Below are 14,299 nucleotides of genomic sequence, written 5' to 3'. Positions count from 1 at the left end.
ACTTAGTTCTGTCTGAATCTAGAGCCTGTGCTTTACGCAGGGATGTGAGCTGCCTCTCAGGATGTGCTGCCCTGAGAGAGCTCACCATCTGGTACAAGACGATTTGATGAGCAAATAGTGGCCAGGCTTGTTCTGCTGTGACTGCCTTACTAGGAACATCTGAGAACCTCTTCTCACCCTGCCATGATACAGCCTCGGGGGATCATGTTAAATAAGTTTGCAGACTCTCTGTCAGCTCTAATCCTGGCCATAACTCCTCATGGTCTAGAAGTGGTCTTGGGTCAAGTTGTCATCACTTTGCTAGAGGCCAGGGAAATCTTCAGTTAAGAAGGCATCCAGGAAAGGCACTACCTAGGCATTTACACAACTCATTTTGTGTTTAACCTCACTCCTTCTGGCTTTCAGTAACTCTGTAATGAGAGAAAACCATCTCTGAAGCTTATCTTTGGAACATAGGATCTGGCGCTCAGCCTTCACATCCTACCATCTGCCTCAGATTCCTCTTATCCAAGCTAAGGAATCTAAGTCATTTATCTTCTCTAGTTACTTTCTCTTCTAGCCCAACAACTGTATTGAAGTGAAAGTGAAAGTGAAGTTGCTCAGTCATGTCTGACTCTTTGCAACCCCATGGACTGTAGCCTACAAGGCTCCTCTGTCCATGGGATTTTCCAGGCAAGAGTACTGGAGTGGGCTGCCATTTCCTTCTCCAGGGGATCTTCCCAACCCAGGGATTGAACCTGGGTCTCCTGCATTGCAGACAGATGCTTTACCATCTGGGCCACCAGGGAAGCCCAACAGCTGTATTGGGTCTCAGCTAAACCCTGAGTGTTAGTGGGCCATGAATGAGACAGATGCTGGGTGATGGGGTTTACTGATTAGAACTCAAGACAGATTGTAGGCTCTCATTTGACTTTGCTTTAGACCAGTGGTTCTCTACCATTTAGGGAGCCATTGACCCCTTTGGATATCTCATGAAAACTGGAATTACACAATTATCAGAAAAATGAACATGTATGGACATATATTCAATAAATTGCATGTATTTTCATGAGTTTCAAGGCCTTTCCCACAACTTACATTTTTGACGCAAGGTTAAAAAACCTGTTTCAGTCTACCAGATGCTCCTGGAATGTGCAGTTTAGTATGTCCTCTGGTGAGCAGAGTTGAAGGTTACCTAGGCAACCCTTTGCAGATACCCTCCCCTGCCCCAAGTTCCTTGTTTTCCATATTCTGGAGAAGAATTCTAGCTTCATGAGATATTTGGATTACTTTGGTTTCCTATTTAACACATGATATGGTTAGTAATAATTAGTAGTTTAGTTGCTAAGTTGTGTCCGATTCTTGAGAACCCATGGTCAGAGTAGCCTGCCAGGCTCCTCTGTCCATGGGATTCACCAGGCAATAATACTAGAGTGGGCTGCCATTTCCTTCTCCAGTGACATGGTTATGCTTCTTTCTGAAGAGTTATCAGTCATCATGAGTCAGACTCTTCCTGATCCTGGTCATTTGCTAACTTATGTTGGCTCCTCATAATGCTAAGTCTGTAAGGGAACTTTGTTGTTTATCTCTGGCAAACATTAACTGATCTCTCTAATACTGTGGAGAGGGTCTGGGTTGAAGGAGGGAAGCCACCATGTCTTAGCTACTCTTCTTTATTCCCTGAAACCCACTAGAGAGACCTCAGTACTCGCTACTGTCCAGTCCAGTCCTGGACCTTGTTGAGGTACCCATAACCTACTGCCTCTTCTCTAGTTAACTGCTCCTTCACTTTTCAGACAATTTCTTATACCTTGAGTTATATTAGCCCTTTTGGATTTTCTGAATGTTTGTCTCTTGTATGTACCTCTACCATTGTGCTTCTTGCCTGATATTAAAATTACATGTTGACATGTCTGAGTCTCCCTCTAAACTGAAAGTCCCTTAAGGTCAGAAACTCTACATTTTTTTCATTGTACCCATAGTGACTGGGACTTTACCTGGCACATATAGATGCTCAGTTAGTATTTACTGAGCTGAATTGTACAGTGTTTAGATAATAGCTTAAGGTAATAACTTAAGGAGAGATTTAAAAATTCCTTAAAACTCTAAGAGTCTTTCCGTGACCAACCCATCTATGTCAGTTTATTCAGAAACCAACACATAATATTGGGGGACATGAGTTCATGCTGTCTCATTTCCATGGGAGGTGTGTGTGTGTGTGTGTATCGTGTGATGTACGCAGACCTTTCTTTCTTCATTACTGCGATTATTTGAAAACAATCCCAAAATGACTCTTTCAGTTCTCTACAGTAATGTCTCCATGTCTATGCCCTTCAATACTTTTTCGTATTTGTGTATCTCTCTGATACCTCTTAACGTCTCTATCATCTCTGACTCTTTCTCATTTGGTTCATATAGCCTAAGGCAGGCTGGACAGCAGCCACTCTGAGTAGCAACTGTACAACTAGCTCAGCACCAAGGACAGCAGCATGCGTGTCCTTAAAGTGGGAGAAGGGGCTTTAGTGTACTCAAGTTTATTCAACAATATGACCTTTGGGTATGGCTTTTCTCACCTGTCGGGCTGCACTTGCAATTCTGCAAACCTGGTTTTTACTTTGGCCCTAGGTTTTCCATGTCTGTGGTGGACCTGTGTCCAGCTTGTGCCCAATATGTCCCTCTGGCTTTGCTTCCACCGATGGGCCATTTCATGTTTGGTTGCCTGCTTGAGTGCCTTCTATAATGACAGAGGCGTAAGCTGACTTCTTCAAGTCAACAGTTTCATTTTTAACTAAAGTCATAATATCCTGATTAAAGTAAAATTAATTAAAATGTTGTTGATACGCACACTGGGGAAGAGGGAAAGACACTGAGAGCGAGGGTTCCAAGGAGTGAACCTTTTATATATCTACACCTCCACAGTACACACCCTCTGCCTCTGAGTACCTGTATAGCTCTCTCTAAACACAGTATAAAAGGAAATATACTGCTGATGTTCAACAGCTTATTTATATTCACCTCTGGCTAATGTTCTGTGTTACTTTGAGGACCCATCCAAGACTAATGCTCAGTGTAACAAAAAGACGATAAATCTCCCACTATCACCACCATCTGTGAGGTATGAGTGCTTTAAATAACCTGATCAGTTAGAAAAGACTCTGTTAAAAACAAGTGATGAGCAGTATAATTTCTTCTGAAGTGGCCATTGTCTTGTGTCCAGAGTACATTAAATGATGGCAGCTTTTCTGAGAAGGAGGGAGGGAGAGTGAGTGAACCTGTGTATTGCAGCTGAGGTCTCAACTCAAGCTAATATTAAAGCTTGTGAAGAATAAACAGAAATGGTTTGCTCATTAGCTGGGCTCAGAGAGGTGTTACCCATATGTTTAAAGTGCTAATTATTAGTGATCTTTAATGGAGCTAATTTAGTAATGGTAAGTGTTACACATTTCTGCTCTCCAGAAGTAGCCTATTAGCCAGGCTTTTATATCTAATATTGACTTTAGGAAGTTAACAGTCAAATAGGCCACAGTTAGAGTTTGTGTGAAGCATGAGAGAGAGAAAGATGGAGATGGGGTAGAAGCAGGCACAAAGCGGGACCAGGAAAGGAAGAGGCACAGCTGCTATTAAGCACCTTTTGTGTAGAAGGCACTGTGGATGAATAAGATTCAGTTCCTGGTCACTCATTAAGCACCAGCTGTGTGCCATGCACTGGAGATATGGAGAAAAGCACCCAGTTCCTTCCCTCAAGAGCTTAAGAGTCTAGACAGAGATCTCAATTCCGGGGTGGAGATCTCATTGCAGTGGGGTGCCTGCCATGTGATGTAGAGAGAAGGGAAGCCAGGCCAGCCTGGGGTCAGGAAGGAGTTAGGGAAGGTACTGTGGGGGAGAGGCACACTTCACTGTGAAGAAGGACAGAAAGTGGTCATTGTGAGGAGTACATTCAAATGCATGCCAGAGTTCAGAGAAGGTAGACCTTGCATCCCCTTGTGTAAAGACGGCTCAGTCTGGCCATCCTTGCCAGTTTCTGACATGAAGCCTCATCGGTTTGCTTGGAAAAGCTTAGTTTTAGTAGTTACTGAGAGAGGAGCCCTTTTGTTTTTTTGCACCGCGCCCTCCTTCCCTTTCTGCATTGAGATCAGGTGAGCTGAGGCTTGTGAATATCCTCTCAGAAGTTCTATGGCCTGGTGCTGTGGGGGTGAGAGCCTGCCACACTATCGCTGCTCTGTGGCTGCTGCTCAGGGGGTGGGAGGATGCTGCTGGCTGGTCTGATATTTGCAAGTGTCAGTGGTGAAGGACACTGCAAGGAGTCAGCCTGACTGGAGGCAATGGGTCCCCAGACTGGGGAGAGGCAATGAATCCCCGCACTGTGCTGTGTGTCTGCTGCTGGCACAAAGCTGTTCCGTTTCTTTCTCGGCCAGATTTGTTCCTTCCGTTCAGCTCTGCACACACTTCCTGCCTCCGTGGCAGGTGTTTTAAGGAGAGTGCCAAGGAACATATTTATAGTCCCTGAAAGAGTTTCCCATAGGCAGTTGCCTCAGTAGCTCATTAGCATCTGTAAAAACGAGACAAGACAATCACCTCCATCTGTGTGTGTGTGTTTCCAGCTCTTTATCTCTCTTACCCTTTCCCCTCTCCTTGTCTTGAATTAATATAGGAAAAGAGGAAGGAAAGAAAGGACAGTGAGGGGAATAAAGATCACCATCTCTTTGCACCAGTGGGTTTCCTCTCATCCCAGCTGTACTGACAGCAACTTCTCCCAAGAGCTTTCCCCCAACTAGTCCCCACACAGAAGGAGCCATGTCCTAAGTCTCTTCCCTTTATGAATTGTTCCACATTGCATCTTCATGGGGTCTTCCCCAAACTCCCAGCCTGGCAGGCTCCCAGGAGGTACCTAGCAAGCAAACATTCCTCCTGCTTCCCTTGGAACCTAGGGAGAAGATATAGAGAGGCCAAATTCCAGTGCCCCCTGCACCCCATCCCACAGCCACCTCAGCAGGGGCTGTGTGTCCCGTCCTACCCTGTCTCCCTGAAGACAGAACAGGATGTAACATGGAGGTTGGATTCAGTGCCTGCTGGGTCCAACTCTGTTCTGGAACTATAGCCTTCCTTTGGGACCAGCCAGATTCCACCAGCTCTGGTCCTTACTGTGGCACAGTCCAGCTCTCTGAGCTTCTGTAGGCATTTGCAGCCACATCTTTGCTGGAGGCCTTCTTAGGAGCCCAGCCTGTTGAGACTGATCAGGTTCAGAGTGAGATCACACAGCCCACCCTTTACTACCATGCCTTTCTAACCCGGCTTTTCTGTTCAGCCAGTAATCTCTCCATCTATAGCACACAGCTTCCTTGTCCCTTTCTCTCTGCCTTGGCATGTACTGCTTCCCATCAGAGCATTATTCTTTGGCCCCTCCCTTATTCAAATCTGGTTCAAAGATCACCTCCTGGGGGAACCATCCTGACAACTCACCATTCTTACTCTCTGCCTTCTTAGGACCTGTGTGTGTTCAGTTTCAGTTCAGTATTTCTTTAGCCTCTTTTGCATGACAGGCACTGTGCTGGGTGCTAGGGTAGAACACCAAGTAAGACATGGTCCCCACCCTTGGGGTATGGGGATCAGTTAATGGGGGAACAGAATGAAAACACAGAAATGCCTTTTAGGAGTGACAGAGTACAAGGTGTAGTCAGGGACAGCTCAACTTGATGGGGTGGTCAAAGAAACTGCCCAGAAGAAGTGATTCATTAGAGAAAGATTTAAGCTGTAGAATCAACAGTATCAAGTGACTGAATCGATATTTGCGATGGAGGGGAGTCTAGGATAGGCCTCCAAGTTTCTGTTTGGGTAACTCAATGGATGATGGCAGCAGTAATCACGGTAGAGGGGATGTGGGCCAGCCATGTTGGAGGCAGGATGGGAGGATCTTTATCAGGATCTCAGAATCTAAGTTATCTTTTTGTACTGTGTCTGGTAGCTTTCTGGTGTCAGAGGAAATAGGCATTAGGTATTAGGCAGAAAACTCTCAGAGGGCAAAATTTGGGTCTCCTCTCCTAAGGAGCAAATTGCCTGGGACGAGCACTGTGTTCTCCATAGATGTGAGTCTCCCTAGGGTGACAGCACCTCTCCTTCCTCTGTTCCTCATCCAGTGTTGCCCAGTGTTCAGGGCTTTGTACCCGTGGGTGGGAGTGCAGGTGTGCTAAACAGGCATAAGCCGCCTGGATGCTCTGTCCTCCAGGGCTGTCTCAGAGATGGCATCTTGGCCTGTAAATATGATCAGTGACAGTGTTTGTGGTACTGAGAACAGTTCCAGAAGGCAGAGAGCTCTGAGGCCTGGTGTACTGAGGAAGATTGGTTGTGAAATTAAAGCATTTGGGCCATGAGAAAGTGATTTAAACTACCAAAATTCTGAGCAGTTTGAACAAGTGTTATTCATAAATGTTCCTACCATCAAAAAATATGACATGGTCCAGTCTCAGTGGTCTGGAGGAGGATAGCCTTCCTGGATAGCCTTTTTATTCCAGAGCTGGATTTAAGTTCTGGGTCACAGAGTAATGGCTGAATCTCTGGAATCCACTGCAGGGGGTTGGTCATGAGCAGAAGCCCTAGATCAGATTTTAGAGGTTCTGTTTAGACTGGGCTAAAGGATGCTTTTGTCTATCTCTGCCTCTGAGGCAACTCTCGAATAGAAAGACAAACTTTGGAGTATAGCACTTTCCTAAACATAATGTGTATTCCTTACCTGAGCTTCTTATCAAAATACAGGCTCTGATTCTGTAGGTCTGGGATAGGGCCTGGGATTCTGCATTTCTAGCAAGATTCTAACTGATAGGTGATACTTGTTACTTTAAGTAACAAGGAGTTAGGACTCATCCTTAAGAAGGCTTTCCTTTGGACTCCTTTGCATTCTGTACATACGTTATCCTGTCTCTGATAACAGCTCACTGTCTTATCTGCATGCCTACTTACCTCTGCCGGGAAGTCTCCTGGAGAGAAGGATCCATTTCTTACTTGTCAAAGTATTACCAAAGCTTAACATAAGGCCCCACATATAATAGGGTTCAGGAAATAATTGATAAAAGAATGACTCTGGAAATAGGAAATTGTCCAAATAATGCCCAAACTAAGGTTTGACCTAATGAGCTCTTGGAACTCTCAGCTCTAAGCCAAATCTCTTTTGTGTGGCAGATCAGTCAGTCTTTCAGTGCCACCATGATCAAGCCTTCCATCCTGGACACGATAGGGTTGGAGTGAAAAGAGGAGACAGAGACCTGAGTGCTGGGCAACTTGCTGTCTCAGTAGCTAAACAGGGTTCAGGTCCATTTGATGCAACATTAGAATACTTAAAGCAGTAACTTCTAAGTGCAAATTAAGGGGGAGTGACTGCAAACCAAAAGGAAATAAAGAGCAATCCATGGGTACTCTGGCAGCTTTCACCTCCAAATGTTCAACACTGGCTTGTTTGTTTCTTGTTGAAATCAGGATTGCTTCCTAAAGGAGATTAGCCTAGATGATGCCCCAGCTCCCCTGAGAGACTCCCTGCTATCCCAGAGCTATGGAACCACAGATAGGGCCTGTGACAGAGGGCCAGTCCTGCTCCTGCCACAGGGAGCCGCACAGAGGCTGGGAGCCAGATGAGGGTGATTGGCATCTTCTTGCATGGGAACAGTGACTAGGAAAATGTGAAGAGGAGCACGCAGCAGCAATGTGAGCATAGCCCATTTAGAGTGAGGAGTAGGCAAGAGTGGGGCTTGGAGAAGACCCATGCTGGAGATCCTGGGGTGATGGCAGTGGTGATTTTTATTTCCCTAATAGATGAAGAGCATTTGAACATGGCTAATTAACAGAACAGCAGGCTTGTAATTCTGACAGCAGCAGGACATGAATGGGGTGGGACTAGCACTGAATGCCAGTGAAGTGTGTCTTTTTCCATAAGATAAAACACAGCATTCATATTGGGTCAGGTCCATGAGGGAGCCCCCTGGTTCTTTCTTTTCCTGCAGTAGCCGCAAGAGCACAAGGGGTTTTATTTCTTCCCAGCCTTTCTTTAGAGGTAGCAAGGGGCCTGGAGTTTATAGTCTATTAGTGCCATCAAATATACCTTTATATCAGAGAGAGAATTTGCCATTCAGGCCTGCCTCCTTCAAAGTGTGATACCCCTGTAAGTTCTCCCATCACTAGTCTCTCATTTTGGTAACTTGGCTGTCTGCAAAATGGTGTGATGTGCCCTGAGTATTCCAATCTCTAAATTGATTCCTGGGGAAGAATGGACTGGAAGGCCAAGGAAGAGTTGTTCTATCTTCCTGAAGTCCACTGAATCATGTCAGGAAATTGGTTCTTTCAAAGCATACCGATCTGATAATCTGAGGATCTCAAAGGCCAGTAAATATGAGGAAAAAGTTTAAAAAGCCTCAGAATACTAGAGCTGAGTGGTACCCTGGAGATCATCTACTCAGATCACCAGCATTTGGTGTGACAGATGAGTCCACTGACCTTGTGCAAGTCACTTTAGGAAAGGTTAACATTTCATTCATATATTTATTTTGTCATCAAATATTTATTGAACATTTACTATGAGTCTGTGCAGACATGTACCTAGTAGTGAAAACATGTTGCTATTTCATTGGTTCTGTTTGAGTTAGTGTTCAATAAAGTTCAATGAAGTTCTCCTTTCTTACAGATTATGTATGACAGCTGGTTTCACAAGGGCCATGGGGTTATTGATACATAGATCTTTAGCTGGTGCAAATAGGTTTTCTATGCAAGGTCACCAACTTCTGAGCTGCTAGACTAATTAGTTTAGCTCTGCTTGGCTTTACATAATACATACATTGTTGAAAAGTTATTTGTAATTCAATTTCTGGCAAATAAACTAATTCAAACCACTAAGGCAACTTTTACTTAAAGAGACCCTAGAATACATCCTTTTATAATGTAAGAAATGTTGTTGCTGTTGGAAATGATTATCCTTTAGTTAGGGATTTTGTAAACCTGGACCCTTTAGGTTTTCTTATGGTTGGACACACATCCTAGGAGATAGCTCAGTTGTGGTCTGAACTGGATGGGGGAAACTCTGGCCTGGGAAGAGAAAGGACCCCCCAACCCCCTGCCAGGAATCATAGACCAGCCCAACCCAAGATAGTGACATTTACTTGGAGCAATAACTGTAAGCTGCCTGGACAAACTGCTCCTCTTCTCTCAGGCCTTGGAGTCTGGAGTGGAGGAGGAGGGAGGAGGGGCTTGATGAGTGGAGTCTGCAGAATGGAATTCCAAGCTCTCTCTCTCTGTCTCTCCACAGGTGGGAGGTGGCAGGATGGGTAACCTTGTGCTGCTGTTATAGCATTTTCTTCCTTAATTGTCTGGGAACCATATGGAAATTAGAGCCATCTTGTATACTTTACTAGGCTTCCCTTGTGGCTCAGCTGGTAAAGAATCCACCTGCAATGTGGGAGACCTGGGTTTGATCCCTGAGTTGGGAAGATCCCTTGGAGAAGGAAAAGGCTACAGTGACTTTTACTTCTGTACACTTTAACATGGTAGAGCAGGTGAGGAACAACAGTGGGAAAAAATAGGACAAGAGTTTAGGAGACAAGAGGGTTATGTGGATTGTTGTTGTACAGTAATATCTCATTAGTTTAGGTCTTGCTGTTTTTGAACTTGTAAATAATCTGGAAGGACACAGAACTGAAGTTTAACTTTTCTTATTAAATGTTTTTCTCTAGAAATTAATAGTGTATGTAGTAATGTCAAGGAGAGTGTTTCAAAACTGATGTATAGAAAGATGTATTTCATATATGAAAATAAAACTTTTGATGCAGATATAGCATTCTATGCACACAACTCATGCGTTAAAGATGATCTCTGTCTAGCTGGTAAAGTCTAATAGAACTCTTCCTTGCCCAGGAAACTGAAGCCTATTCTTATTGCATCATGATGAAAAATTATCTACGTATCTATTTGTAATTTTTTACAATAATTTATGTTGATCCTTGGAAAAGGCAATGACAACCCACTCCAGTACTTCTGCCTGGAAAATCCTATAGACAGAGGAGCCTGATATGCTGCAGTCCATGGGGTCAGGAAGAGTCGGACATGACTGAGCAACTTCACTTTCACTTTTCACTTTCATGCATTGGAGAAGGAAATGGCAACCCACTCCAGTGTTCTTGCCTGGAGAATCCCAGGGACGGAGGAGCCTGGTGGGCTGCTGTGTATGGGGTCGCACAGAGTCGGACACTACTGACACGACTTAGCAGCAGCAGCAGCATGTTGATCCTAATTATTTTCTACTGGTGAGGTTTAATAGCTTTCCTTTATTGGAAGACAAAGTCAGAGCATAAAGATCAGTAGAAACAAAGATAGAAAGTACAAAAAGTTCTATAGTTAGAACTTTCTTTTTATGATGTTATTTTTTTCCCTCTATTGCCCACAGTCTTCTCAAAGTGAGCCTTGCAGCTGGTTACTTTAGCATCAGCTGCTCTGGGTCAGCTTGTAAAGAGAAGCAACTGATGAGCAAAAAGCATCACTGTCTACATTTAGTGAAAAATGAAAATGAAGAAATAGATGGATGTGTCAGAGATCCTTTTTAAATTTGTCTTGGGCTAGCATATGACCTCTTACCATGAACACTGGCATTCTGGGGCAGCTTCTCCTCTTTAGTTGAGTGTGTAACTGTCTTATTTCCCTTCTCTAGGCAGTATAGTCCTGGGGTGTTGCCAAAATTCCCAACAATTTTGGATGCTTGAAATAGTCAGTGTTTAGGAATTGAGACGCCTTGAGCAAGACCGTCCTGCTCAGCACGTTTCTCCCCTTTGTAGATTATCAGGTTGGGAGCACAAGGGAGAAAGCCAAGTGGAGAAAGATACTTGAAGGGCTGTCTGTGGTCTCTAGCTCTGTCCCACTGAGCCCACACAGGGCTGCCTTTCTTCTGGGGTCTCTCTGTGCCATGTTCCTGGAGGTGGTACACAGCAGAAATTCCATTTACAGCTTGCAGGGCTCTGAGTGTGGGCTGGCTCTCCCTGAGAGTCCTCTGGGGTACTCAGGATAAATGACAAGGGGCGGTAAGAGGGCATGGAGTTTGTATGTGTGTATGTGTAAGCTGAATCTTCCCTTCCCACACATCTCACACCAGACTGGGTTGTCCTTTGCTTTCTGAGGCTGCTGTTTTTCTAGGCACATTGTTATTTTCTATTCTGTGTGAGCCCCAGGCCTCTGCCTCTGCCTCCAGCCTCCTAACAGGAGCTCAACTGGACCCCAGAAATGACTTTCCACCTGAGAAGTGAGATTTAGGCAGAGGGTGAGTTGCTGAAGAAGGGAGTGCATTTGCTTCCCGTGGAATTGACATTGCTCGTCAGTTGTTCATTGTGGACTGATGACAGTGACCCTGAAGAGAAGGAAGAAGAGGTGGAAAATGGTATTGCACTCGTCTTTGCTTCTCACTCGGGAATTTTCACTTTTTCCATCTATAAAATGAAGACTAACAATTGCTATGCCACATAGAGGAAAAAGCAAAAGGAATTATTTAGGGCATTGTGGTCCATCTTGATGTTAGCTTGACCTGTTCAACAGATATTTACTGAGTGTCTGGTGTGTAACATTCACTGTGTACCAGCCACTGTGCTAGCACTTGCAGTACAAAAACGATTTCCAAAAAGCCCCCATCTTCAAGTTCACAGCAATGGGGCTGTAGTTTTGCTTCCAGGACATAGTACTTTGTGTATATTTGGGGGGGGGGGTGACTTGCACTGTCCTCTTCTTGAAAAGGACCTGGAGGGGTATACTCTTGGTCACCCCTGTGGACTGGCATCATGGCAAAGTGTCCTTTCTGTTGTGGAGCCTCTCCTACTCTTGGGCTAGGCTGTGGGCCCCAAACAAGGCATTATTTTCTGGCTCATGAGGGGATTGAAAAGCTAAGGGGGAACCCAGGGATTCAGTCTTTTGACCCCTTTCACTGATTCCTTCTGTTTTGTTCCCTGACAGGCTCTTTTCGGAATGATGGTTTGAAAGCTTCTGATGTCCTTCCCATCCTGAAGGAAAAAGTGGCCTTCGTGTCTGGTGAGTGTCTATGCGAGTTTCCTCTGTTACAGACCTAGAGAAGTTTGTGTATGTGTGTGTTGTGAATGTGTGCAGGCACGCACTTCTTTGTGTGCTAATGAGAAAGAGGTTGGGGTGGAGGTGATGTTCAAAGCATCTGCTCCTCTCTCCAGATGCAGGCAGAAAGGGAAAGGAGCACTTTGGTCCCCACTGGGTGTTCTGGAGGACATTCACAACCAAAGGTGGGTCCGTCATGCACCCACCTCACCTCGCCCTGTCAGAGCTGCTGAGGCCCCTCTGAGAGATGCAAGGGACTGTCCCCTTCATATCTTCCCACAGGTTTTATTTAGGTTTGTCTCTGAGTGGGTCAAGGACAAGAGATATAAATTTTTTTCTGGCTCTTCCTTATATCTCTTCTTCTAGCAAAGGGAACTCAAGTGAGTATTTCTATTTTTTGTTTCTCTGAATAATATTCATTTCTGACTTTTCTCTATAGCATATCTTGTGCACCCAGTCCTTTTAATGTCTAATTCAGGGATCAACAAACTATAGCCTGTGTTTTGCTGCAGGCCAGGCACTTGTTTTACAAATAAAGTTTTATTGGAACATAGCCTATGTGCATTCATTTAGTGGTGTATTAGCTTCCTCTTGCCACAAACTTGGTGGCTTACAACAATAGACATGTATTCGCTCACAGTTATGGAGGCCAAAATTCCAAAATCAGTTTCCTGGACTGAAATCAAGATGTGAGCAGGGCTATGCTCCCTCCAGAGGTTCGGGGGGACAATTTGATTCTTGCCTCTTTTACCTTCTGGGGGCTGCCAGCATCCCTTGGCCTGTGGCCATGCCACTCCCATCTCTGCCTCCCTGGTGGTATTGCCTTCTGCTATTCTGTTTGTGTCAGCTCCTTCTGCCTCACAGTAAGTATACCTGTGACTGCACTTGGGGCCCACTCAGACCACCCAGGATAATCTTCCCATCTCTAGAGCCCTAACAATCACTATCTATAGAAACTCTTTTTCCAAATAAGGTAACATTTACAGGTTCCAGAGATTAGGGCTTGATATGCTTGGGGCCATTATTCAGTCAGTGTTGCCAATGGCTGCTTCGTTGCTGTAATAGCAGAGTTGAGTCATTCTACCAGAGACCAGATGGCCACAGGCCTAAAATATTTACCGTCTGACCCTTTAAGAAAAAGTCTGGAAACTGCTGATGTAATTGAAACTGAACTCGGAGGTGTACCAGCGTCACTGTGGGTGCCAGTTCTAGGCCATCAATATAGGCCTCCTGGCTCAGAGTCTCTAGCAGGGGCTGGGGGAATGGCAGTGTGAGTAGCCAGGGATCACATTAAAAAAAAATACACCTAGGTACTTAAGCTTCTTGGATTGCACTTTTGTTTCTGGATGATTCTGGACATTTACAAGGAGTGACAATGGAATCACAAGGAAAGAGCCAGCAGTCCTTCAGTGCAGGGGTTCACTCCATAGGCACTGCTGGGCGCACTGATGGGTGACAGCCAAAATGGAGAGAAGGGAGAAAGGGGGGGGGGGGAGTTGAGGAAGGAGAAACCAAGCAGCAGGTGTCTCCCACCTGACCAGAGGGGAGACTGATAACTCAGAGTGTAGGGATAGGAAGTGAAGGCAGACTAGGCCTTTGTAAGTACTAAGTGCATTCTCTATTAGTAGTAGTAGTAGTAGCAGTAGTAGTGGTATTCTGGTGGCTTAGATGGTAACGAATCCGCCTGCAATGTGGGAGACCTGGGTTTGATCCCTAGGTTGGGAAGATCGCCTGGAGAAGGGCATGGCAACCCACTCCAGTATTCTTGCCTGGGGAATCCCCATGGGCAGAGGGACCTGGCAGGCTACTGCAGGTTACAGTCTATGGGGTCGCAAAGAGTCAGACACGACTGAGCAACTAAGCACAGCAGTGTAGTGGTAATAATAATATAGTGTTTTGCTACTGTTTTTGCTGTTAGAGAGAGTGGCTGGGAAGCTGCCTTTCTCCATTAGTGTTAGGCACTGGTATATCTTGTTAGATAATGAGACCCTGTCACTGAAGAAGCTGAAGCTCAGGCTGGATCCTTGACTCGATCACCTGGCAGCGAGTTCAGTATAGGTGGAGACAGAAGACAACCTCTGAAGCCTTCATAGACTTGGGTCTGAGTGCTCACTGAGCATTTTGGGAAGACCTTGTGTAGAAGTCTTGGGGCTGCTGGGCAGCACCAGGGCTCTGACCTCTACTGCTGTCCATCATCTGGGCTCCCAGGACATGGCCCACAATCTCTAGGGAGCCAGAGCCTTTC

General features: G+C 45.2%; 1 protein-coding gene across 7 annotated transcripts in view; it reads left to right on the top strand.

Moving 5' to 3' along the window:
• Positions 1–14,299, top strand: part of KALRN (kalirin RhoGEF kinase) — a 683,494-nt gene that overhangs the window by 187,136 nt on the left and 482,059 nt on the right. For all 7 annotated transcript variants that reach the window (XM_081571703.1, XM_081571704.1, XM_081571705.1 and 4 more), the window contains exon 2: positions 11,944–12,018. In XM_081571703.1, the coding sequence (XP_081427829.1) occupies positions 11,944–12,018 (75 nt within the window). The remainder of the gene's footprint in view (positions 1–11,943; positions 12,019–14,299) is intronic.

This window comes from Giraffa tippelskirchi, chromosome 2, assembly GCF_054371585.1.
Source record: "Giraffa tippelskirchi isolate mGirTip1 chromosome 2, T2T-mGirTip1v1.2.pri, whole genome shotgun sequence".
Lineage (NCBI taxonomy): Eukaryota > Metazoa > Chordata > Mammalia > Artiodactyla > Giraffidae > Giraffa > Giraffa tippelskirchi.
This window is presented reverse-complemented; position numbering and strand designations above follow the sequence as displayed.